Source organism: Hypomesus nipponensis, chromosome 18, assembly GCF_054491055.1.
Source record: "Hypomesus nipponensis isolate SF chromosome 18, ASM5449105v1, whole genome shotgun sequence".
Taxonomy (NCBI): domain Eukaryota; kingdom Metazoa; phylum Chordata; class Actinopteri; order Osmeriformes; family Osmeridae; genus Hypomesus; species Hypomesus nipponensis.
Genome location: NC_140378.1, coordinates 12,281,403 through 12,307,109, shown reverse-complemented (window position 1 = coordinate 12,307,109; position 25,707 = coordinate 12,281,403). Strand labels below are relative to the sequence as shown.

The following is a 25,707-nucleotide window of genomic DNA, read 5'->3' as shown; positions in this document are numbered from 1 at the left end:
TGGCCGCCTCTGTGATGTTAGGAAGAAGATTAATGACAAGAGAGAGGGGGGGACGGGGGACGACACACACGCAACAGCGGAAAACCGGACGTCTGGTCACCCTAGGAGACAAAGGGGTTACATAGCCTACAACCTAGGGGTGGCTGACTCATCATTAACCATTATACAAATCAGTTGAGCAAAGTATCTCCGGAAAGGGGAAATACAGGAATTAAAAGATGGCTTTCCCAGAAAGTGTGTAAGATCAAGACAGCTCCTGGACTTTCCTGATAGTAATCGGAGACACACTGTAACAAACGAAGAAACAAAGAAAGGGACTCCTTTGTACTTTTTGTTTTGTTTCTGTTTAATTATTATCTGTAGAGGGACGTCCCTCTACAGGGACGGCACCCAAAAAAACACACAAAAACAGCTGATAAACACGTCCTAATATCATGTACAAGGTGATTCATCAATTAAACGATATTGTGCTCGCAGAAGTCATGAGATGCTGAAGTCGACGTGTCTCTTTATCGACATTTTGAACCGCGTCATAACTTATTTCCTTTTCCAATGTAAAGTAAAGAGACAAGAATAAAAAGACGCGAATAAGAAATAAACTGTGTCAGTCCGGAATATAACCTTGCTGACGATGCGCTTGTTGGCGGTTCCACGTAAGACTATTGTATCATGGTCAAAAACCAATGCCAGGGAGGTCCAACATGTATCGTAAACGTATTCTTTGTTAATAAAAAATATGTGATGATCAGACAATAATATGTCTTCACATACTTTAAACGCAACCCTTTCAAAGATACCATTGAAGTTTAGTTTCATAATAAAAATCAGACCAGCACTTCGGCTACATGTTTATGATGCATTTAAAAAGTAACCGCTCAGCCATAGAGGCTACACGCTCCTCCTACCACATATATGAAGACGCGTCTGATACTTTACCTGCATCATCAAGAGGCTACACTTGAGAGCGGGTGAGGTAATTTTCTGTGTAACATAATATTGTTTTTGTAAACATTTATCTATATTTAACATGCTGTTTTAGACAACTTGGATAGCTCAAATATTTCAGTACAACCGGCATAATATATTGTCCTCTTAAAGTTAATCTAGATACAATAATTTTCCACTGAAGCTATTTATGTGAGTGTGTGTGTATGTTTGTATCAAACCTGGGTAATTTAATCCATGCATTACTTGAAATTACTTAAAGTAAAACACAACGTTTTTTGGGTACTGTATGTTTGATTTGAGTATTGGATTTATTACACTATGTAAAGTGTTTACCTTTCTTAAAATTGTGACCTTGGTCTGGTATGTGTTTATAGGAGTAGGATGATGCAGCTTTATTTTCATATAATGTCAGATCCCTTTAGTCAATGTAATTCTTAAATTGATTGTGTCTTGGATTGTTTAGTGTGCTGGACTGTTCCTTGCTGTCAGAATGCTGGGTGTGATGTACAGCCCTGCTCTGAACCCTGTGAGAGCTATGGATCTACTCATCTTGGCTTGGTGTCTCGCTCTGCTCCCAGCTGGCTGTATCAGTGCTGAAGAGACAGCAATAGGCTGTATGCAATGGGTACCCCATGAAACTACAGATGTCTGCTGTGTTCATTGCAAACCAGGTACGTCTGGGTTCAGGACTGTTGTTTATTTGTATACGAATATTAGGGTTTTCTCTAAAGCAGAACTTGGTCAACTCTAGCTTCCCATTATGAACTTGAATATGGAGATTTAAAATGGATAAGATTTAAATTCTCATCTTGATTAAGAAATTGATTAAATAGGTTATTTCTCAGTTATCGTTTAATGAGGCAGTGTGTTGTATCCCAAGTTGTGAGGAGTGTTCCCTTTCCCTTATGGCGGTTTTAACTGACCTAGATCAGTTTCAGTGGTTTTTCTTAATACCACATTAAAGATTCAGTCAGGGTGACGCATCAGGCCAGATGTCTACTGATAAATGTGAAAGGGGAATCCAATATGGTTAGGATTGTACAGTAATGGTACAGTAAAGTGTGTCTACTCCAATGGTGGTTTAGGTTTCACAGAACGCAGCGCTGACACATCTTAGATTCTCTTGTAGATTACTGTATTTGTGTAACATTGTCTGACTGACTGAGTTTGAAGTCATTTGTGTGCTAACAGCAGGTATACATTTCTCTCTCTTTCTGTCTTTTTCTCTGTATGTGGATCTGTCTACTGGATGTGCACATATAGGGAACCGTGTAGTAAGCCGCTGTGGTCCAGATCCCCAAAAACTGTGTACTCCTTGTGAGAAAGGCACCTACACAAAGGACCCTTTAAAATTTGACTGTCAACCATGTACCCAGTGTACAGGTAAGATGAATTACTTCTTGTGGTACTGTACCTGCAAAGTTCTCCCTTCTCTGCATGTTATATTTGATATACGGTTGTTATACTATCTGGCAAGAGACTGCACCCACGAGTGCTTGATATGCCAGATTTGCATTGGTAGGAGAAGCATTATGATATGCACTGGCATGTACTAGGCACTACTGTAGTCGTTAGACATCAAAGTTTTTGTAAGACTATAGTTGAACAATCAAGATGTTATTGTTGCAATGTAGAATTATTTTTTGTTCACTCTGCCTGGTAGCTGAGATATGGCAACTGGAAATCCAACCACAAAAATACTGTAGAACTATGTCTTCTGCTGTAGTTTCTATATATTTGTATGTTGGATAAAAGCGTTTGCTAAATGAATGAAATGTAAAATGTAAATGTATGATACCATATTTGTAAAAACACTTGCATTGCATCTTTCAAATGTCCACATAGATGCTCACAGTATGTTTGTTTGTATCTGTGTGTATAGGTGCCTTAATTCTTAAAAAAAGGTGTACAACCACCAAGGACACTGAGTGTGACTGCATAGCGGGGTATAAATGTGGTGATGAGGGCTGCAGCTTCTGTGTCGAAGTGTGTGGCAAGGGCAAAGAGCCTAAAAATCGTAAGTCTCAGACGCAGTACTATAAGCTATATATGTTGAGTGACCTCTACAATACATGAAGAAGTATACATATATTTCCACAAGTTTGCGTAAACTAAGCCTGTTGTGTAAACTTGCCACAGCACTCTATTTTAATAGATGCGCGAGGTAAGTGCTAGGAAGCAAAAATGATCTTGTCAAATAACTTTTAATGTCTGAAGACATGGAGGACAAGGACAAGAAATAATATTGATTATGCCACCAAATACAGATTAAAACTAAAGTAACAATGAAATTATACTCAAGACTTATACAGCAACATTCAGCCATTCCAACCCTCTGACTGAGCTATGTTCTGGTCTTTACAGGATCTTGCCAAAACTGTCCTCAGGGGACATTCAATGACCAAATACACCAGAAGTGCAAACCTTGGGCAACCCGGTGAGGCTAATGGGAATTAATACAGTTGCATTGACAAATGTGATAGGAGACTAGAGTCAATCATTTTGTTTTTTGTCCTAATGACCTTCTCTAGCTGCCCCCATCCAAATCAACACATTGTTGCCAGTGGGGATGCAGTCAGTGACATTAAGTGCAGCACCAGTGAAAGCAACCACTCAGACCCTGTGGTGGTCACCTTGCCTTCAAGAAACACAGGAAACAGCTTTGTTCCAGAAAACACAGGTAAGATCCATGGTTACCCAGGATGAAAAAACGCTGGATTGTCACAAGACATGGTTTGAATGTGCATAAAATTGTCATTTTCTCCCATCTTTTGTAGATAACACAGGATGGGTTGTAGCAGTCACCTGCGCTGGGTTTCTGGTCATCGTCATCAGCATCATCAGCAGCATCATCATGTTATACAAACTTGTTCAAAAGAAACTACCCCCCAAGACCCTTAATCCATTCGGACCCATCATTCGGAATCCCACTACAGGTAACAGAAGTCCACATCACCAGCATTTTTCCTGACCCGAAACACATTTTCAGAATCACATTTCAAACATCATGTATCAAATATGTCACAAATATTGTGTTGGCAAATCATACTACCTCCATTCAAAACCTCCCTGTCTCTCCCTCTCCTGTCTGTCCCTCTCCTGTCTGTCCCTCCTCTGTCTGTCCCTCTCCTGTCTGTCCCTCTCCTGTCTGTCCCTCTCCTGTCTGTCCCTCTCCTGTCTGACCCTCTCCTGTCTGTCCCTCTCCTGTCTGTCTCTCTCCGGTCTGTCCCTCTCCTGTCTGTCCCTCTCCTGTCTGTCCCTCTCCTGTCTGTCCCTCTCCTGTCTCTCCCTCTCCTGTCTCTCCCCCTCCTGTCTGTCCCTCTCCTGTCTCTCCCTCTCCTGTCTCTCCCTCTCCTGTCTGTCCCTCTCCTGTCTGTCCCTCTCCTGTCTGTCCCTCTCCTGTCTGACCCTCTCCTGTCTGTCCCTCTCCTGTCTGTCTCTCTCATGTCTATCCCTCTCCTGTCGCCCTCAGATGAGCCCCAGACCCTGGTATCATGCAGCTGCCATCAGCCTCAGCAGGAGCAGGGAAGCAGCACCGAGTCTCTGACCTCTCAGGAGTCCAAAGCCCCACTCTTGAATGAGATCAGACTGGATCAGACTCCCTAAAGACTAGACTCGGGCAACAACTTAAACAAACCATGAATGGACTATTTCTGAAACTGTACTTAAATGCTACTCTCCTACATCAAAGCCTTTTAAACATCAAAGAAGAATGAATATGTTTTTCAATTGGTCTACTTCAATGTTAGTACATTTGTTTTTTTGAGTTTTGTGTTTACAGTTTTTACAGTACACGTGTCGGCCAGTTATGTGGAATTAATGCTCTGGCAGAAGAGGAGGGGGAATTCTGAAGGGGAACAACATCAGGTATCTCATAACCATTTTAAACATCTAGGGCCTCTTGTTGGATGACCGGTCCCAATATTTACATGTATGGGAACCACCCTGAAGTTATTTGCAACATTCAAAAGTAATCCAGGCATAAAACATGTACATCTAGTTAGACTTTATGTATAATAAGATATTTGGTGATGGCTTCTTTGTGTGACAAGTGACATTTGTGTTATGAAGTGCGAGGGAGGGCTGGGCCTTCTCTGTACAGTCAAGTAAAGGTGGGAGTTCAAACCACAGCCAGTCATTGAGTGTTCACGTCTGTGTTCTTAGCCCCCATGCCTCCCACATGGGGTTCTACGTCAGGCAGCCTTTCCTGCCCTTTCATGTAAAGGGTTTGACATGATCTTTATAGTGAATGAAAATGTGTCATTGCACAACATACCCTTAAGTTTATTCTTGTACGTGGTGCAGAAGCAGTCAGGTAAAAAAGGACACAAGGACACTTTTGAAAAGAGCTATTTGAATCACGTGGCCTACTTTTAAATTTTTTAAGGAACTCAACCTTGTGACAGTATGTGTTTATAATTTTTTTAAATCAGATTTTAAGTCCACATAATCCTTATTTACGTCCATGATATCATGTAGACGTGTCCTTTGAGCAAGTGCAGCAATGTAAATGACACTGCATAATAATAGGAAGGGAGGACTTTCCTATGGGACTTTTTTTACAATAGAGTTTCCCCAGTAACTGTAAATGTCATGAGAAAGGTCAGATTGCTTTTATCATGTGTTATTGCAACAGAGCTTAATATAACATGCCTAATACAATAAAATACTTGATATGATCAAGAACAAAGTTCTCCTTTTCACAACCAATTTGTAGTTTCAGGGTGTTCCTTGTTCAGTCTTGTTAAATCATATCTCCAGTTGGAAAGAGTGGTTGACGTGATTAAATAGTATGCCGGGTCTGTGATTAAATGTCAAAACCTGTAATGCCTCAATGTTTCTGGTGAACGGGTATTGAAGAAACTTCTTACATTCCTGTGTGGATGTGTCATACTAAAGACAGGGTAAATAGATAACATGACTCATATAAAGGGGTTAGTTTTGGGTCGAGTATCCAGGTATATATGTAAGCACTTTTAAGGTTATATATGTTAGGACTTTAAATCTTTTAGATCTTAATCAGTCTTCAACAGCTGACATAGGTAGAGGAGGACCTTTGAGTAGAGTTTAACAGCTGCACTTCAATACTCTAGAATAGCAATGGAACATCATTGAGTTGGTTCAAAAGACTGATTGAGGTCACAGAATGGAAACGTTTACATAGTGTTGTAACGTGAATGAATCATGAGTCCAAAGTGCTGATGAGTCATACATGAGTAATACAGTAGCCTAGCCCTGAAACTGCAGATTTGTTAACTGTTAGATACAGGTCTCTATGGATCAAGACTAGATGGGTTATTAAACAATGGTGTGTATACAGTCATATATGTATATCTATATATCTATATGTATATCTATATATGTATATCTAGTAAATACTTATTGGTCATTGTTACTATTTATTTTTTCATATTTTCAGTGTGTATGTTTTCTAGGCAATGCAATTTAAAGTTTTGATATTAGTGAATAAAAAAAGTACATTTTCTTGTTTTCCAGTCTTTCATTTATCAACCCTTTGATATCAATTGATCTACACATGCTATTGGATTCCTAGAAAAATTATGGAGAAATATTGTGAGTAAGATGTGATCAACCTCAACTACCTAAATGTAGAGATCTTGATGGAGACAGATGTTACGGTTCTCACAAGGGTTTCAGAAATGTTTCTTTATTCTCAGGGGATAAACAGCTCACAGAAGTTTTATAAGATTAAAAAAAGAAAGAAATAAACTCTTTGGAGAGAAATGCAAAGAATATGGTCAGATTCAACATGCTGTTGAATCCTAAATAAATGTTATCCAGTTAAATTAACCGAATATTTAAATAAATTACAAATTGTGTATTTATATGTGTGGGTGCTTCAACAGTCATGCACTGAACGATAATACATCTCTATTAAATTTAAAGCCTTAAATGTAATGGCTATACTTTTTGTATGCAGGGATTAAAAAGCTGTCAAGAAAGATTCACTTGATTGTCTGTCTGGCACTCAGTCTAGCAGTAACTGAAGTTGTAGGTCACGCAAAACAGTTATTAGTGAGCTGTAAGCGATTCATGTTACTGTACTTGCGTGATGAGTTGTGGAAACGCTGCAGTTTCTAGAGGCATACAAGAATATTTACAGTCCCGAGTCATTATTTCTAATTACAGCACATCTGATCACATACGAAAGTGAAATAGGGGCCTGTTTTATCTTGTCACTTCAGTGAAGTTAATCTCTACGATAGCATGCATGGGTATTATATGACATGGTTAGTATACTGGATGCCTGTCTGAACTGTCTGTTCTCTGACAAACAGGGGAACTGTTTGCACTGTATAGGCCCATCAACTGGAGGGTACTTAGATGTGCGGTGTGCTGCCTAGAGTGAAGCAGAGTCTCTCCCATGTCTCCCAAACAACAAATAAAAGTAATTAACACAACTGGTAGTGATTTACATCAATGTTATCTCACAAACACTGAAGATCCATGGTCTTTTCAACACTCGTTGTTCCCTTTTGAACACCACTGGGTTAGGAGCCCTAACCAGAGCTACAGTACATGCTATGATTTGTAAACCAGTAAATCAATTTTAAAGTTCATTTAAAGTGCTACTTGGGACATCTAAGTGAGATAGGTCTTCAGCAGAGAAAGTCTAACTGCTGTCAATCAGAGCGGTGGACTGATTGTTTAGTAGAGCTGTTCTCTAAAGACGATCATTGTGCTTCGAGGTTCTCCTGTCACTGCTGCTTGCAGTTCTTCTTTTCTTTGGGTTTATTGCATCCTGATTTGTCACTGTGCCGCTTGGTGGGCGGGATGAAGGCAGGCTCCTCCAGAAAGTCGTGTCGACCAAAGTGAGGGACGGGAGGTGACTGACAGGCTGGGGAGCCTATTGATAGATAGGTTCCTGGTTTTAATGAGCTCTGTACAGAAACATGCGTGTGTGGCTCTATGACAGGCTAATATGCTGCTACCTGAGATGGTCTGTCCCACTCGGAGACTGTCCTGGCTCGGCCTCTGGGCCTTGAAGGTCGGGTCCAGTTCCTCAGCGATATTTCGGATTGGAAAGGCTTGTCTACGAAAACATATACAAGCTGTTTAAAATAAAACATTATAATGCCAAATTGCAATGCTAAAATAGCTGTCTAACTTGTAGCCCATCTGGCCATCCATGAGCGTCAGCAGAGACTTACAGGCCGGTAGAGGTGGGGCTGGGAAGCTGCTGGTCTGGGGAGCAGTCCTCACTGGGAGAAGGAAGACCCTCAGAGTCCAGTCTCTCTCTCTGGTGGGATGGTATCAGTCAACACAAACACTCTAGCCACAACTACTGGACAAGGATGAATAGGATGAAGTGGAAATCACAACAAATGTTTGTGCAACTCGTTTAACTGCATGCTCTTATGGTTCTTCCTATGACCTATGCACTTTTGTAAAGCTCTCTCTTGGAAGTCGCTTTGGATAAAAGTGTCTGCTAAATGAATCCATGTAATGGAACTGGATGTTAATATAGTGTGACACGTTGAGCTTCCAGGCTGGTACCTGTCTCTCCCTGGGTGGTCTCCTGTCCTGGGGGTGGGACGCTTCTCTGAGACCACGCCGTGACTCAGAGACATCCACCTCACGTGACTGGCGCTTCGATTTCATTTCCTGCTTCTGCATGAAGCGGGCAATTTCCTGGAAGACGGGCAACAAACGTTGTGAGTTTGTTCCTCGATTGAGCAACTGACTGAGATAATAATCTAATGGATTTAATATCTTGTTTTCATACCTCATCCTGAGCAACTTGTGCAACTCTGAAGTCTCCTTCTGGGTAAGAGTTAAGTGGAGAGGGTGTAGGCTGGGGACTCTGAATGAACAACTCCAGTTAATGTAGCCAGACCAACAACATTTTCAATAATGTTTAGTAGAAATAGCTCAAGTATGTTTACTTGACATGGTGCCTTCCATCCTGCAGGGGAAAGGCCCGATGGTGCATAGTAAAGTGAGGAGGTCGCAGTGTTTCCCCTCACCCTCCTGAGCAGTCTCTCCTCCTCTTCCTGCAGCCTGCGGGCCAGCTCCTCATCCAACAGCACCTGCTGCAGCTCCCCCATATCCAGACACGCCCCCTCAGGCTTCAGCCCCGCCCCTGTGGGGATCAACGTATAATGAGATCCCTTAAGGGAATATGGGATCTGATGAGCGTGGTTGGAAGTGATTCATGATCAGCCAAGGGTTTTTCCAAACACAGCGCGTGACCAAGAAAGTAATACTATGATGAGGCGATGTATGACATACTCTTATGGACAGGGTGACTTTGCTCAAAAGAAACAATCAAGACAATTTAAGATGGAATTACATGTAGACATAAAAGAATATGAAGATGACAAAGAAAACAGTTGATAGAACACCTGCTACTTTCTAAAGAAACAAAAGGCATAGAAGACAAATTTGAAACCCCTTGTTTCAACATCATTTCAACATCTGTGTCAAAACGTTAAATAAATACAAAAGACCACAGGAGAAAAATACCCTTTCCGAGTCCCCTTAACAGAAAGCCAGATGAGATCTGAAGATTCTCCAGAGTTGATTGATGATTGAGGGAAGATGAGAGGAGCAGTTGACACACAGACAGAGAGAGAGAGGTGGAGGACGGCAGCTTCGGCAGCTGCTGCTCCCACCCTGCAAGTCTGAGATGCTGCCGCTAGGGGGCGTTACCTGCTCCTCCGGGCCTGGCCCTAGCCCTGGTGGAGGCGCCTCGGCTGCAGAAGCTTTGGCTGCGCTGCACTGCGAGGCTCCGTGGCCTCTCCTCCCTCCTCTCCTGCTCCTCCTCTGAGCAGTACGCCTCCTCCTCCTCCTCCTTGTGCCCATGCCAGCGTTCACTCACACTTCTCCTGACTCTGTGCTCGTTCAGGTCCCACCTGCCCTGCGGCCTCTCCTCTGGCCTCCCTGAGCGGGCCCCGTCTCTCCTCCTCCTCTGGCTTCCCCTTCTCTCTCTGATCCCGCCCCGACTCTGCTCTTCCTCCCAGAACTCTGGCCCACAATGCTCCTCTCTCGGAGTGTTGTCATGGTCCCCGGAGGGGTCTCCTCCAGAACCTCCGTCTCTCTCCCCCCTGTGTGACGGTTTTCTCCTTTCCCTTCCGTCACCATGGTAACTGCGCCTGCTGGGTGTGGCCCTCTGGAAAGCCCTCTGTTGTGATTGGGTGTCACCATATGAGACATCACTCCCATCAAGCACCAGGCTGTCCCTTGCCTGACCCCTGACCTGCAGTGACCCACTCTGGAATCTCACAGCCACGCCCCTCTCTCTCAGGACCTGTCCGAGCATCTCCCACACTCGGCTGCTGCGGTCGCCGTGGTAGCTGTGGCAGCGCTTCGACTGATCCTGAAAGCGGACGTGTCTGTCTGATCCCTCTCTGTAGGTCCAGCTCCTCCCTCCGTCTCTGTCTCTTTCAACGCCTCCGTCTCGGTCTCTGAGACTGCCTCCGTCTCGGTCTCCGAGACTGCGACTGCCTCCGTCTCGGTCTCTGAGACTGCCTCCGTCTCGGTCTCCGAGACTGCGACTGCCTCCGTCTCGGTCTCTGAGACTGCCTCCGTCTCGGTCTCTGAGACTGCCTCCGTCTCGGTCTCTGAGACTGCCTCCATCTCTGAGACTGCCTCCATCTCTGACTTGATCAGTGTCTCTGGCCTCCTCTCCATTCACTCTCCTGGCCAAGTCACCGCTATGACGGGACCGCCCTCTCATCCCGTGTGACTCATAACTGCTGCCGCTGTCACCGGCCTCATTCTCCCTTCTGTGCCCCCATCCCCCCTGACTGTCTCCCGTCTCCTCCACGTCTCTCCTACCCCCTTGCTGACCCCCCCTGACCCCCTCCCAGTCCCCCCAGGCCCTCGGCTTCTCTCTGAAGCTGCCCCGCAGACCCCTGCAGTCCCTCTGCCCTGGGTCGTGCAGACGATCCTGGTGGGCACTGCTGGCGGTGTTGAGACGTTTCTCCGGTCTGAGGGCTCTGGAGGCGAGTTGTGCGGGGATGTCTGTATCCTCAGAGGCCATCTGATCACTCAGGTAGCCGGGCTCTCTCAGGTCATTCCTGATTCGCCTAAATGAGGCTGTGTGGTCATTGTTAGACCTGAATATTCTGTTGTTCTGGGCCTCTGCTGGTCTGGGCGAGTCAGCCCAAAGCTCCGTAGAGTCCGAGTGTGTGTGAGAGGTAGAAGACTGCCACCTGCTGGCGGAGGGCGGCTGGTGCTGCCCTGAGCAGGGCGGGCTGGAGAGGGGGCGCTGGCGAGGGGATGCTGAGGCAGGGTCGCTGGCACTCTCTTTAGTTAAGCCACACATGCAAACACAAAAGCAGGGAGGCTTGATGAGGGAGTTAGTGTTTTACACAGACCAAGTGCAGTATTTGCTGGCTAATAGGCAGTAACACATGGTATGGGTCAACACACACACACACGTTCAGTAACATACATGCACTGAGCCAGAGAGCGCTATGCCTGACTGATCCCAGGGCATACAGCTGTGACAGCAAGGCTGCCTGAGGGCTGTGTGGAGACACAGGAAAAGCATGCAAAGCTGCACAGAATCATGACACTCATGCAAAGTTAGAGAGGAGCCCAGCAAGCGTTAAGGTTTCATCTGTCGAGCACCAACGACCAGCGTCACATAGACCAGCTAGTCCTCTGAAGTATTAGCGTAGAAGGAAAAGATACCCAGGAGATAGAAGAGATAGTTAGTTTGTTTGGCAGGTTCACCATTGACTTTGGATGCACACTCCATTCTTTAAGGCTTGATTTAGTGCTGTCAAGATGGAATTTTTCTAAAATGGTAATCTCCACCCGTTTAGTTCTGCTAATCATGAAAGACAAATTGATACCAGAAAAAGTCCCACAACCATTTAGGGAGATCCCAGATCGGTAAACCATGAAGATTAGAATAGCTATTGACAGCGAGTGCAACACAATTAAAAAACAAATGCCTCGACAACATACAGGAATCACTAAATAAATGTTGTGTGAATTATAAGGACACAACAGAAAAGATAAATGATTTGTGTCGTTTTACCTTCACTAAAGCTCTCCCGCACACTGCTCCTTTGCCTCACCCTGTGCTCCTCCTCTTCCTGGATCCGTTTAGCTATTTCCTGTAGGAAAAAAAGACTCATGATTGGAAATGTAAATGTAGACAATATTATAGCATGCATTTCCATGCTACATCTGTACCATGCTGTTGGAGTGCAATATGGAGTACCAATTTAGACCACAAGGTGTCAGTATCAGACTAACCATGATCCAACAAAGTAGTTTAACACCACAAAAACATGGAGAAAACAAAGAATGATACAACAGTGAAACCACAGATAACTGGCTTGTCTGTGTTTTATACATCGGTGGCTAGACTGGCTGGAAGGCTTGGGAGTGTCAGCCATGGTAAATGTAAAGGCTCGCTGCAGCATTTGTCACTACAAACACCACCCCATTGGTTTTGGTGGACTATATCACCATGACATACCTCAGTAGTTCAACCAGGACGAGATCAAGACAACACCCTTTTAAAATTTTAAAATCTATTGACATGTAAAGGTATCGAAGATGCAGCATGAGTGGGCATGCAGTATTGTGTGTGTGTGTGTTGGGCAACATGAGTGGGCATGCAGTATTGTGTGTGTGTGTGTTGGGCAGCATGAGTGGGCATGCAGTATTGTGTGTGTGTGTGTTGGGCAGCATGAGTGGGCATGCAGTATTGTGTGTGTGTGTGTTGGGCAGCATGAGTGGGCATGCAGTATTGTGTGTGTGTGTGTGTGTGTGTGGGCAGCATCGCGCTGGGTGAGCTCCAGTTCCAGTGGCTTTGTGGGGAGCTCTGGCAGGCCCACAGTAGCAGCACAAAGCCTGCTCCAGGTGGCCAAGCTGGGCTGGTTATTTCAGGCAGGCCTCGGGCTGACTCAATGGAAACTAAGGGGCCATGTAGGCCAGGGGCGGAGGGAGGGAGAGAGGGCGGGAGAGAGAAGGAGAGAGGGCGGGAGGGAGGGAGAGAGGGCGGGAGGGAGGGAGAGAGGGCAGGAGGGAGGGAGAGAGGGCAGGAGGGAGGGAGAGAGGGCAGGAGGGAGGGAGAGAGGGCAGGAGGGAGGGAGAGAGGGCAGGAGGGAGGGAGAGAGGGCAGGAGGGAGGGAGAGAGGGCGGGAGAGAGAAAGAGAGAGGGCGGGAGGGAGAGACAGCCTTTCATCTCCCTACGCCTGGGCTTTGGTTTGGAAAAAGTGCTGAGCTCCTAACAGAGAGGCAGAGAGGACTGTGTCTCTTTGACCAACACCTTGTCATGGAGTCCTGCCAGCACGTACCAGGACTCCCAGTCCTCCACTCCCTCCGCAATATTTCCCCAGCACACACTCTCACCTATCTACTGGGTTTCATAATAAAGTGAGTTGGGATCTGAGGCAACAGCTCCCTGTAACCTTCCACTTGTGGCTAATCCTGATAATTAGCCAAAAGGCTCAGAGAGTCCTATCAGTTCAGTGATATTTCTAATGAGAGGAAGAGCACGATTTAATAAGGTCCATAGAGGCAAACACGGCTCCTCTTGCTGTTAACACAGAGTGCCTTGCTAGCTTTGCCAGCATCAGCAGACAATTAGCAGCTTGACATGGCAGGTTAGCTCCCAGAGTGCCATGGGGATCTGGCATTTAGGCAGGCACAGCCTGGCACCTTCTGCTTCATAATTAGAGAGACAGTCTGCAGGGAGGACAATATTTAATCAACATCACAGATCAGCCAGAAAGGTGAGTTTGCTGTAGAGAGGAAGCTCATCATTACATTCAACATCCCAGATGTCTTTGAAAATAGCAGGTTCATTTAGCTGAGAGTGAAAATTCTGCAGATGACAGACTATTACTGCCAATGAGGAATTAATATAAGTGTGCCGCTTCAAATTCAATTAATGCACGTGCTTAATCTTTTTCCACATACTGTGCTACTCATATTCAGCAGAAACTCTAGAACAATGCTTCCAGTCAGGGGCCTCCATTCACCAACACCACCACTGAAACACAGGTTCAAGTCCCACAGCAACTCCACTGTTCCTCGGCCAGTCTAGCCCAAACATAGCCCGTGCTCCACCCTGGGCCCCTCCCTAGTCCCCCCAGAGGAACATGGTGAACACCCTGGGCCCCTCCCTAGTCCCCACAGAGGAACATGGTGAACACCCTGGGCCCCTCCCTAGTCCCCCCAGAGGAACACGGTGAACACCCTGGGCCCCTCCCTAGTCCCCCCAAAGGAACATGGTGAACACCCTGGGCCCCTCCCTAGTCCCCCCAGAGGAACATGGTGAACACCCTGGGCCCCTCCGTGACCTCACACTTCCCAAACAAGGAGCCTTTCTGAAGGAGTCATACTGAGGCAGCGTCCATTAGAGGGAAAATATGATCCTGGTCCACTCTTGTCTGGGCTCCTGGGAGGTTTGGCAGCAGGGTTGGCGTCCTTCCCCATAGATTTATACAGAGCAGCTCGAGGACTATTTAACTTCAGTCTATTGTCTCCCTTTCTCTTGCACACTCACACACACTCACACACACAGTGTGTGTACAATGGCTAGCTTCTGTGTGCACAGTAGGGCCGGGTCTGAGAGGTGATGGATGGGAAATGTCTGAGTGAGCTCCTTATTCCCAGGTCAGGACCACAGTTTATTTACTACTGGGAGCGAGGGGGGGGGGGGGCTAAAACGCTTAAGACAACCATTACTGCACAAAGAAGTTCCTTTAGAGGGTACGGCCAGCTGTTACGGTCGATGGTGAAAATAAAGAGCGGCTCGAGTGTGGAGCCTTTTCTGGTGACAACGTCTGCAGCCGTCTTAACCTTAACCCTGATGGGCGAATTGGCACGTCCTGATTTGATACGCAGGGTATTTCAGAGGTTAATGAGTTCTATGAGGCCCGTCTCTCCTCAAGCTAACCTTGAGCGGGGAAGGGGGGGGCTGAGGGAAAGGGGTGGGGGCGGGAGGACGGGGAGGAAGCAGGGAAAGGAAGCAGATCTGGAGTCCCAGCACTGCTCGCCCGTCCTCTCCGGTCTGGACAAAGTGCTCGTACGTGGACTCCATCTCTACCCCCTGACTCTGCAGGCACGTCCCGGGCGTACGAGTCCCTCAACACAGCTCTGCTACTACTGTGACCTTGCTCATTAGCCACCCCCTCCTCCCTCTGCAGGGAGGGCAGGCGCACCTCTCTTCGCACCCAGGCGGGCACAGCGGCACACAGTCAGCTCAGGAGAATGTCATCAGCTCAATGCTTGCGTGGTCATTGGTGAAACCACCGTGAGCCCCCCGGGGCCCTGTCTGTCCTCTCACCTCGTCCTCCTGATCCCTCCTGTGGGCCTCCTCGTCAGCACACCTCTGGATCTCCTCCTGGATCCTACGGGCGTACTCAGAGTCCTGCTCCTCACTACAGACACACACACACACACACAGAGGGCAATGAGATGGATACCGGAGACAGAAGAGCAAGCTGGTTTATTAACAGTAGAGTACAGTAGAGTGGAGCATGCCACAACCAAGGAGCCATGAGCTCTCACAAAGTTTACACAGCACTGGAATGTTTGTGGAGTCTGTCATGATTGTGAAAACAGACAGGGTGAAATGAATGTGTACAGGAGAGGAGAGCACAGTATTTCACATGTTGGAAAGAGAGAGAGAGAGAGAGCGAGAGAGGGCGAGAAAGAGAGAGAGAGCGCGAGAGAGAGGTGGACTATCAGCGTGTACAGTGCGTGTCTCACAGTCGTCTCGTTGCCTGGCTGAGCCTGGCTCTCTGCTGAGCTCTCTGCTCCTCCTCCTCGTCCTGGAGTCTCTTAGCGATGCGAATGTCATTCTGCACCAGCTGGTTCTTCTGGATGTTGGTGGTGTAGTATTGCTCAACTGGGACAGAGGACGGGAGCGGATCAGACAGGACGTGGTGTGGACTCGCGTACAAGGACCGTGTGTCAGACGCCTGGGGAGGGTCATGTGACCCCCGTACTTACTCTCCTGCTCCTGCAAGTTGTGTGCCAACGCGCCATCCTCCAGCACTGCAAAACACTGGCACACTGAAGGACGAGGAGGAACAGGGGGAATGAACTGTCAGAGACACACCCAGATACACACGCCCAGAAATATGCAGTTGTCATTGTTTGATTTGACAACAGAAAAGGGACTTGACTAATCCTGAGCATGTTCAGTGACTGGCCTGAGCCCATGTTACCCTGACTAAGGAGAGATGAGGCTAAGGATGGGCAGAGCTGAAAGCACATTGGCGTGGGCACAGGGCAGACCGCCCACACTTTTGGCAGGGCACTGAGCTCTCCATAAGAACAGAATAATGTAGAGCCATGGCACATGGTGGAGGAGGTAGAAGAGTTCAGACTGTCACACAGGCTCATACACACACAGACACACAGTAAGCTCTATATTTGTTTTAACAATTTTAACAACAGTGAATTATCCATAAACTAGAACCACATCTGAGCAGGGTGGAAGCTGTTGCAGCCATCCCGCCAGTTTGGGTACATCTATTACTGTCATGCCAGACCAGAGTCTGACCTCCATGTCTGGAGGGCAAAGGGTTAGTCTCAGTGGACCAGCCAGTCTGTAACTGCGACAGCAGCTGCAGTCTGGAGAGCAGGAATCAATGTGTGTGTGAGGGTATACTTATATGTGTATTATGTGTGTGTGTGTCTTGACAGAACGCTGGGCCCCATTGGGCCTCTACTGTCCCTTCTCCACAGCAGGACTAGCCACATACTGCTCCACAATCAGGTCAATCTCCTTACACAGCCAAATAAATAAGAAGAGGGTGGATCTCAATAACTACCCAAGACACACTGTCACATGCAGAGTGGAGTAAAAGGTTGAAGATAAGCAGTCCGTGGGTCTATCCTTAGTGCCTGTCTCTCAGTCTGCCAGGGGCCCCAGGCCTTCCCACAGGAGCCTCTACACATCAGTGACCCCTGCCCCCTCATATCAATCACCCCTGGGGCACGGTCTTACCCTAGCCCCCAGAGGCATCTCCCCTGGCCCAGAGACTGACATTAACCCCCCTTGACCACCTGCTGAAAAGGGTAATATCCCCTATCATTTTACACACCCTCCCCCAGCCAGCCCTACAGCGTCTACAGACAGGGAGAGCGGAGAGAGAAAGATACATAGAGGGGAGACACAGAGAGGGAGGGAGGGAGTGAGTGAGGGAGGGGGAGGCTGATATAGATACAGAGATTAAAGAGAAAGGGAGACTGTGTAAAAGTGTTCCCAGATGTGCAGAGGAGCCTCTGTTAAGCAAAGGAACACAGGCTGACCTCAAGCTGAGAGGATTGTTTTAAGTTCTAGAAAGGGATCATGTTTGAATCTGAAGGTGGAGACCACAGTATTCCTCCAATCTTTGATCGGCTCCTCTATCTTAACAGTCCCTAAGTGGCTGGCTTGTTTTGCTATTTTAAAGTGTTTGGGGAAGCCCCTAACTGCCTGGATGCCTGTGGTGTACTCAATGTGTGTGTGGATGAGTGTGTCTGTTTTAAATAAACTCAGAGACTAATGGAGCCAAGTCCCTGGAAAATATAAATATTGTTTGTTTGACAGACATATGGCATCACTGTAGCTGCTCCTTCACTATCTTCTCTCAGAAAGAACAACAATTCCATATCAAGGCTGCTACTTTAAAGTTTTCACATTGCTACATGATTTATCATTAAGTTCTTAATAGCAATATAAAGAAAATAAGGGCTGAAGCAAGCAGCAAGTGACACTCGTTTGCAAGGCCCTACTGCAGTTGGCATGATGGGAATCAGAAGCTGAAGCTGACAAACACCAGGCCTCTTCCATACTCCCTCCACTGAATCCACCAGGCCTGGCCTGACCAGGCGGTGTGCTGGAGGAAACGCTCTCCTCTGACTAGAAACAACTGCCTCTTATTAGCTTCCACTCCAAATGCCCTCTTTAGACAGTTTGAAAGACTAACAGTTCTGTGTTTAGACCCCTGAGACACAAGCAGGGAAATGTTACCCTTCCCTACCTGCACTACATCTTACCCTAACAATGCCCTTCCATGTTGGGTTTACACAGGCAGACGCAGGTCACAGAGCCAGTCAAACTGAGCATGGCTCTTCATTGTCTTCTCTGGTAAATAAGGAAGCGAGGGAGTCCCTCCAAAGCCCGGGGGCAAAACCAAGTGACTCAAGTGTGTCTGCAAGAAAACAATTTTGTTTCGTTTTGTCTGTGATGAGAAGTTTGTCTCCAGTAGGAGCTCCATAGAGGAAGGCCAAACTCACAGTAGACTTTACTCATTACCCCTAAGCCACAATTTCAATTCATTTTTCCTTCACAAAAGGATGAGCTGCAGTTTTCCCAGTGTGAGGCTTCAAAGCCAGGTTAACCCTTGCTCAGGCAGAAACACAAACTCTAACACCTGTCATGTGCCTCTAACTGGATAAGCCACCTGCCCCTGTGTGACCAGTCTGCCTGTAGTGGGGACTGGGATTAGGCCCTAATCTGACAGCAGAGATCTGGGGACAGGATGACACGCAAGGCCTCGTCTCCATTCACCCTGCCTCAGAGCTGGATGGCCCAGGCGAGGAGGGGGAGCAGTGGTGAGTGGGAGTGGCTGTATGGACGGGTGTGTCTGCATTGTGGATTTACTTGTTTTCAGGAACTCAAATTACCCTCTCAGAGGAGGGTAGAGAAGGTTCAGAGCCAGTGGGTAAGGTTTTAGTGAGTTTAAAACAGGTTTCCTATGGCAGAGGCAGAGGCCGTCTGAGGCATTTTGGGCTCACAGCAAAAACAAAAGCTCCGTCTCTGCATGCTTGCAGGATCTCATAGAGGGTATCCTAAGCCTCTTGAAAAACTACTTGGCCATTGACTACCCCCTGTCTTGGTTGTCGAGTAAGAGGATATGGAGGAAAAGTTCTAGCTGAAAACAGCAGCTTGGGGTGGCAGATGACTTAGAGTACCGGTAGTGGTGGGTGGGATGACAGTATGGGATTAATAAAGATAGGGAGACATAGAAGGACATTATGGCGAATAGCATGATGGAGAAGATGAATAAATTGGTTTAATGTGGAGACTCTCTCGGGGGTCTAAACTAGGTCAAAGTGCAGATTGGAGAGCTGGAAGGGGTATCATGACCTCCGGACCATAACAAACCTTCCCTCTCATGAATCTTCCTCCACTGGGACTGGAGGGTCACCAATCCCCAAAGTTTTTCCTGATCAGGTGTGGTCAGGAGCAAATCTCCTGGCTATAACTACTATGAAAATGAACGGAAAGTGAATGCAAATGCATCAAACGAAGAGTGAGAGGGCTCCACTGGTGAGATAAACACACTCTCCCTCTTATCTAAGGCTGCTTCAAAGCAACAGAGGCAGTAGCAACATGTATGAGGCTGGCAGACAAAGAAGCTGGAGGAGGGAGAGTGGGAGAAAGTGACAAGGGTTCTATTTTAGGCTAAAATCCCCACCAGCCACCCACCCACACACACACCCTCCCTCCTCCCTCCCTGGTCTGGTCTATACTGCTGTTTCTTACTCCTTACCACAAAGTCTTTCCCCACCCTTCTTCCCCTCTCTGTGCAGTTTTGAGAGTTTTAAATGACAGGAGCCACAAGTTCAGGGGTTGGACACAGACATCATGGATGGGCAGGACAGTAGGAGTAAGAGAGGAAGTTGAAGGGCTATGGGACTCTCTGGGTCACTGTGAGAGTGACTGGGAGGGGGACGAGAGGGCGAGGAGAGGGGGGCGAGAGGGGGACGAGAGGGCGAGGAGAGGGGGGCGAGAGGGGGACGAGAGGGCGAGGAGAGGAATTCCATAGGGAGCTGCATTCCCCTGGGCGAGTCTATATGAGGAAAGCAGCCAGAGGAAGAAAAAACACAGGAACAGATAAGGGGGAGTGAAAACAAAGCCTGTTGACTTGGCTGAGACTTTAGGATGGGGAAGCTGTAATTGGGTTAGAAGTACAGATTTGGGAATCACTAAACTTCAGGAAATTGAATCATAAAAGGGTCTAGTTAGATATATCAGATAAATAACTTGACTGTTCTTTTTAGTTTAGGTAAACCGAAAAGAAAAAGGAAAGATAAGCCTAACAAACAATCAATTTTTAGGAAAAAGAAAAAGACTGATCAGACATATTATAGAAGGCTGACGTTGTTTAATTAGGCAGTCTACAACTGTCCAACATAGTCTAATACACGCTTTGTCCGCTGAATGTGCCCTGTTTAATGAAGCTTGAAAATACTATCTACCACAGTGTGTCCTTTGTCTAGAAAAACAAAAGTGTAAAGGAAAATTATCTCCTTGTGAATTTATGTCTTGCTCATTAGTAGCCTAAGCTTTTTATGCAGAGGTACAAGCTAAACCACCAAACACACACTGTGACCTACAAACTCAATTCATTCCTTCCAGCCCAGTGTATTGTGATGTCTAGGAGACACCATATTTCCCTCACACAGTAATTACTGTGTTGATCTGGAATGTTCATCAAATTCCTTGCCCTTATCAGCAGCATGCAGGACACACACACACACCAGCCAGCCAACCTTGGTCTTGGCATGACTAGACCAGTCTGACTGCACTATTCTGACCTGTCTGTACAGCAACACAGATATCTGTCCGTCTGCGGTAATCTGTATTAATGTTGTGCTAAGGAATCACAAGTACCACTTTTCCCCGTTGGAAAAAAATCCCTGGTAGGGAACAGAAGGACGGGAAGACATGATGACAAGTAATACTCTGAGGCAAACCTGCACTTAGTTAGACAAAGCAAACTACTGAACTACGGGGGTTTGGGGGGGGGGGGGGGGGGGGGGGGGCAACGAGTCAAATATACTGTTGTATGATGAGGCCGTCAAGAGAAAAGTTCGCTCGTTAACGTTAGAGCCAACACTACCCCCACATGACTACGCTTATACTACTACTAGTAACGGGTGGTAACTAGCCAGCTTACTATGGTATGGTTAAATTATATGGTTCAATTGAGCAATAATGCGTTACACATTATAAATAGGGAAATGTACAAGACAACGCACATTCTGTCTGTTTACGTAGAAGAACAAGAAACCTGTCAAGTCTGAAATATATACCATGGGTACACTTGTTTAGAGAATTAAGAGTGAGTTGGAATACCTTCCTGTACACGCGGCAGGTGGGACTGATCGATCTCCAGCTCTGTCATGGCTGTTCCTGGGGTCACAGCCTCATGATACACAGCCTTCCAGAGCACGCTCAACAGTCACTGTAGGCACACTTGCAGAAAATAATGGAATTACAGGAACAGTTACTTTGTTTATACTCTGAATGTCATTTAAACATTGTTTTCTAAGGAAGGCCAGGGTCAATTTAAGGTTATTATAGGATTGTTGAAAATGATTGCCTACTAGCAAAGACTTTGTAGGTAGGACTATCTCCAAAACTGTCTTCAGCATGAGAGGGCAATGGTTACGGTAGCTAGTTCCACCACTGGAAAATTAGGTTGCCAACGCCTCATGCAAAACATTTTACTAGATGTGCTAAAATGTCGAAAAGCTACGTGTGTAGTCGAGGCTAATTCCTTAGGCTAACTAAAGCTTTTGTTTAAAAACCTACTAAGAATTTGTAGTCAAATTCATGGAATACGTATAGCCTATTAAACTGCGGTTTCAAAACGTAGTTTACTAGATTAGTCACCTACCTGTTGTACGCTGCAGTGTTGTTTGTTGATGCACATGAGCAAACAAGACAGTAAAGTGTCAACTTGCGTTGTCTGTTCTTTTTACATCGCCTTATCCAGTCAGGTATTTAATACGACTAGTATTCATCATAGTTCGACACACAAAGATAACAAAAAAGTCCGATTCAATCCGTTTCAACTAAGATCTCTAACTATCTCAGTTCATCCAAGAGACAAAGCATAAGGCAAAGCTACGAAGTGTAGGGTAACCCAGCGCGGACAAACTTCTCCCTCGTCTAGTGAAGCTTCCACAACTGTTTCTGGATCGTGCCTCAGTTATCAGCCGCGCGCCGTCGTTCGGACGAGGACACAAGTTCAAGCCACAGTTGCTCTTTTGTTACATAGACAATTGTGTTATGTAGACAATTATTAACATGTATTGAGTCTGGCAAAGGCCACGGAAGGGAACGACCTACCAATAGAAGTTCGCAAGACCCGAGGAAAACGTCTACACGTTTCAGGAATATGGGACAGTGAAAGCACTAACAAATCACTATGCCACATTCATCCTCTCTGAACACCATCCTCTCCATAGACCCTGAGTTGAGCAACTGCGAAAGTACCCTGGGGGAAACAAACCCCTTGTCTGTCACTGTGGTGACTAAACCCCTGCCTGTCCACACATCAATCACTGAATAAAGAGGAAGCTGTTGAGGTCATGCATGTGATACCTTGGAAGATATACAGTACGAGTCAAAGGTTTGGACACATTTTCCCATTCCAAACTTTTGACTGGTACTGTAGGCGTAGCTAAGTGACAGTTCTGTACAGTGTGGATCCAAACCAGGGGCGTAAGTTTGTTTTCAAATCTGGATGGGACAGCTTTTTTATGAGGATGCAGCCATTAATATAATTTTCTTCATACAAAATGGGGGGATGGATTGCTGTTTTCATGTATAAAGAAATGTCCCTGGACCAAACCACTACACTTGCACTAAAGACAAGTTTACTAAAAGCACATTAATTCCCAGTAATTTTCTGCCATCTGCTGGTCCCTTTAGGCAAAGCTTGGTATTGGGTAATTGTGAGATGGACCTGGGAGACTGAATTAGTTAACCTGTGAAAATCCTAATCACAAATAATAGGGGATTTGCATCCTGTGATATTTTAAGTAGGCCTTAGAGATAAACCAGAACAACACTAAGAGGAAAATTGGAAGTGTTAAGGAAGTCATTTACATCTCCCCTCCTCCTGTTGTGCAGTTTTATATTTTGTAACCACCAACTTTAGACAATTTTTGGTCGATAAATAGGTTATATTCTTTTTATAAAATCCTGTTCTCATATTTCTCACCTATTCAAATGTATTTCTCAGCTATTTGTTGCCGCGCCTGAAACTAAGCTTTCTCTGGTTCAGGTGTTTGATTAAACTAATGTCTCAGCGCATGGTGGAGTTCTGGCCAGTTTCAAAATATTAAAATATGTTCTATAAATACCTATAAAAGATTAAAGAGATGGTCCTTGACTAAGCTATCAATAAATTTGAATGGCTTATAGTGACACACACCCACAAAACAGATTGTCTGGCCTTCCAACGATAAAGTAAATGTCACCGTCGCCTCTCTGACCCAGATTATCATACGGGAGGTAGGACACGGACGTCACAACTCCAATAAATATACAAATGAACATCCTGACGTAGGACACAGCAAAATGTTACTTTCCAATGAGCTCCCCCCACCTGTCGACGCAGCCTGTTGGCCAATCGCTAGCCCGGGCCTTCCTCTGTCTGTCCTGTATGGACGTACACATAAAGCAGAGTTTATGGCAGGACTAAGGAAAAGTGAAAGCCCAGATATAACATCTTGCCAGAACAAGGCCACTCAAGTGTTTGTGCATCAATCAAACTGACTCAATGACCCATGGCCAATTCTGCACTGAATTAAACAGTCTCCAAATGTCAGACGATTAAGGGGTCTGGCTTTTACTGTAAAAGTGTATAGACATATTTAAATGTACATGTATTCATTTAGCAGACACTTTTATCCAAAGCGACTTACAAGAAAGACCTTTGCAAAAAGTGCATAGGTCAATGATCATAAACAACGAGGTAGCCCCAAAAACATTGCGGGTAGCCAAAACATGAAGCATACATTGTGGAGAGGAAATACGTGCCAATGGGTAAAACCAGAAGAGCATGTATTTGAACAAATTACAATTAAACAACATGATCCTCGAAAGTGCTAGAGTGTACCTTGAGGATAGCAAGCAACAATAATAAATTCACATATACTGGACATCCATTACTACATCTATGCAAGTATTTAAAATATTGCATTGGACATTTCAGTCCCAGTACTCTGTTGCAATATGAGTATGACAATAAATATCAGTAGGTCTGCTACTAGTTTGCTGTATTTCACAACAAATACCAAACTGCCTGCAGTTGTAAACATCTATGATTTCCAATATCAGCATCTTAGTCCACTCGGAAACGAAAAGAAAATAACCAAAAATTTCCAACCAAATGCCGACAAATGAACCAGAAAGTGTGTAATTGTGCTCATCCTCTTCAGTTCATTGTCGACAGTTGCCTATCAGTGACCTGGCGTGTTTGGAAGGATCCCTGAGAGAGCTTTGAAGAGTGTGTTCACAGAGTGAGTTCATATGGTTGAAGAGTCATAGAGCAGGTTGATTACTTCAAAACAAAACAGTCATTTATAAGACTCCACCTGGTCCTTCAGAGGTGTCTGAGGAGGCGGAATCTCAGACATCTGGTCAGGTCCGATTTAAACAGTCAATAAAAATAGTCAATCAATTCCTCAGGCTGGTAAAACATGGCGCTGGCCCGGACTCATAGTCCACAAAGCAGGTCTGTTTCACTGAGCCCATAACTCAGCTGTGTGTCAGGGTGTTGATTTATCATGGACAGGGAGGCGGTGACATGTGGTCGGTAAAGGATGGTGGGGATGATGGGGAGGGGGTACAGCCATGGGGTATATAACCCACCGAAGGTGACCAGAGAGAAGACTTCCATCTCTGGATCTCAGCAGGACCTCTCAGGACTCCTTCAAGACCCACTGGTGTGCCCCTGCTGTACTCTGTCCTGCCCCCTGTGGAGATGATGTGGAACCTGTTTGTGTCTTGGACGTTCCTGCTGGTGGCTTCTGGTCCGCTGTTGGCCCATCCCATCACAGAGTCTGCGGAGATGCCCTACTCAGGACCTGGTGAGTTGTCATCATCAACCTCAACAGGTTGGGGGCTGGTTAGAGGGTGTGAGGGTAGTCGCTAGACAGAGGAGCTTAATACTATAATACTGATAGTCTAATAATTACAATTTAAGATGATCACTGAATACATTGTTGTGATTAGTGGTGTCTGTACATACAGTATACTAATATTCTTAGCTATTTGTCATTGCATAGCTAAATTTGACCATTATTTACTTACCACAGTGTGTTTGCATGTGTCGATTTAATGTTGCCTGTGTGTTGCCATGTCAGTGTCGGTGGAGGATAGAGGAGCTGGTAGTCCAGACGAGCTGTCCTACTCAGAGCAGATGTACCTTCCCCAGTTGGCTCCTGGTCTCAGATACGCCTCCCTCATATCTGGAGAGATCAACAGAGATGGTGAGAGACAATACTGAGAGACAACACAGCAAACCCATATGTTTGGAAAATTAGGAACTCATCAACAAAATTCATTAACAAATTATTCAGAAGACATAACGATCCATACCATTCCTGTGTCTTGTCTCCCACAGGTCTTAGAACAACTGGACTTCTTCCAAGGCAGATGCAAAGAGATGTGAGTATTTTTAATGTGAGTTACAGGATTTAGCTTTGTTGTTTTAGGAGTCAGAGAAAATAACCAAAAACTGATCCTCTGTTCCAGGTCCTCTTGGAGAAATCCAACCATTTAAGTCCTTTCAGTCGCTTCCTGGGGATTCGAAAACAGTTCAAGAAGAGGGGAGGAAACTCTGAGTGCTTCTGGAAGTACTGTGTTTAACAGTCAAAACAGACCAATACTAATAGACAGGGCTTGCACTATTAAATTATCCCTTTCACACACGCAGACAGATAAAGACAAAAGGCACTCACGTTACAAAGGCAGTAATGGTACTGTATAGATTATATATTGAAGAAGATAATAAAAAATGCTGC

The 25,707-nt window shown here is 45.7% G+C and overlaps 3 protein-coding genes across 6 annotated transcripts; 2 read left to right on the top strand and 1 right to left on the bottom strand.

Annotated features, from left to right (window-relative positions):
- The first annotated feature begins 731 nt into the window (after positions 1-731).
- Positions 732-6,438, top strand: LOC146252154 (tumor necrosis factor receptor superfamily member 9-like). Its single transcript, XM_084680298.1, has 8 exons — positions 732-968; positions 1,412-1,619; positions 2,212-2,331; positions 2,831-2,965; positions 3,313-3,385; positions 3,480-3,628; positions 3,726-3,884; positions 4,421-6,438. Exons 2-8 carry the CDS (start codon positions 1,439-1,441, stop codon positions 4,552-4,554), a joined length of 951 nt encoding a protein of 316 aa, XP_084536424.1. The 5' UTR covers positions 732-968; positions 1,412-1,438; the 3' UTR covers positions 4,555-6,438.
- Positions 6,439-6,600: 162 nt separating this feature from the next.
- Positions 6,601-22,115, bottom strand: ccdc187 (coiled-coil domain containing 187). 4 transcript variants are annotated; one of them, XM_084680296.1, is made up of 12 exons: positions 21,567-22,115; positions 21,023-21,142; positions 15,898-15,960; positions 15,655-15,793; positions 15,230-15,323; positions 11,963-12,041; positions 8,856-9,052; positions 8,696-8,773; positions 8,467-8,601; positions 8,121-8,209; positions 7,902-8,002; positions 6,601-7,816 (listed from the first exon to the last, which is right to left on the bottom strand). In XM_084680296.1, exons 2-12 carry the CDS (start codon positions 21,069-21,071, stop codon positions 7,668-7,670), a joined length of 1,173 nt encoding a protein of 390 aa, XP_084536422.1. In that variant the 5' UTR covers positions 21,072-21,142; positions 21,567-22,115; the 3' UTR covers positions 6,601-7,667. The 4 variants fall into 4 exon arrangements, with proteins under 4 accessions (XP_084536422.1, XP_084536423.1, XP_084536420.1 ...); XM_084680297.1 differs by having other exon boundaries at positions 8,937-9,052; positions 21,567-22,112; XM_084680294.1 differs by lacking the exons at positions 11,963-12,041; positions 15,230-15,323; positions 15,655-15,793; ... (1 more) ...; positions 21,023-21,142; positions 21,567-22,115 and adding an exon at positions 9,622-10,713.
- Positions 22,116-24,624: 2,509 nt separating this feature from the next.
- On the top strand, positions 24,625-25,579 carry LOC146252152 (urotensin-2-like). The gene is made up of 4 exons (XM_084680780.1): positions 24,625-24,771; positions 25,048-25,173; positions 25,308-25,351; positions 25,439-25,579. The coding sequence occupies exons 1-4, from the start codon at positions 24,666-24,668 to the stop codon at positions 25,550-25,552; spliced, it is 390 nt and encodes a 129-aa protein (XP_084536906.1). The 5' UTR covers positions 24,625-24,665; the 3' UTR covers positions 25,553-25,579.
- The last annotated feature ends 128 nt before the right edge of the window (positions 25,580-25,707 follow it).

Excerpts from the sequence above, each read along its gene's own strand:
- LOC146252154 (XM_084680298.1), top strand. The coding sequence starts at position 1,439 with ATGCTGGGTGTGATGTACAGCCCTGCTCTGAACCCTGTGAGAGCTATG. Across the intron at positions 3,386-3,479 it reads TGCAAACCTTGGGCAACCCG|CTGCCCCCATCCAAATCAAC; the intron begins GTGAGGCTAATG and ends GACCTTCTCTAG. Across the intron at positions 3,629-3,725 it reads CTTTGTTCCAGAAAACACAG|ATAACACAGGATGGGTTGTA; the intron begins GTAAGATCCATG and ends CATCTTTTGTAG.
- LOC146252152 (XM_084680780.1), top strand. The coding sequence starts at position 24,666 with ATGATGTGGAACCTGTTTGTGTCTTGGACGTTCCTGCTGGTGGCTTCT. Across the intron at positions 24,772-25,047 it reads GATGCCCTACTCAGGACCTG|TGTCGGTGGAGGATAGAGGA; the intron begins GTGAGTTGTCAT and ends TTGCCATGTCAG. Across the intron at positions 25,174-25,307 it reads TGGAGAGATCAACAGAGATG|GTCTTAGAACAACTGGACTT; the intron begins GTGAGAGACAAT and ends TGTCTCCCACAG.
- ccdc187 (XM_084680294.1), bottom strand. The coding sequence starts at position 10,648 with ATGAGAGGGCGGTCCCGTCATAGCGGTGACTTGGCCAGGAGAGTGAAT. Across the intron at positions 9,053-9,621 it reads GGCCAGGCCCGGAGGAGCAG|GGGCGGGGCTGAAGCCTGAG; the intron begins GTAACGCCCCCT and ends TGATCCCCACAG. Across the intron at positions 8,210-8,466 it reads GACCACCCAGGGAGAGACAG|AGAGAGAGACTGGACTCTGA; the intron begins GTACCAGCCTGG and ends CCATCCCACCAG.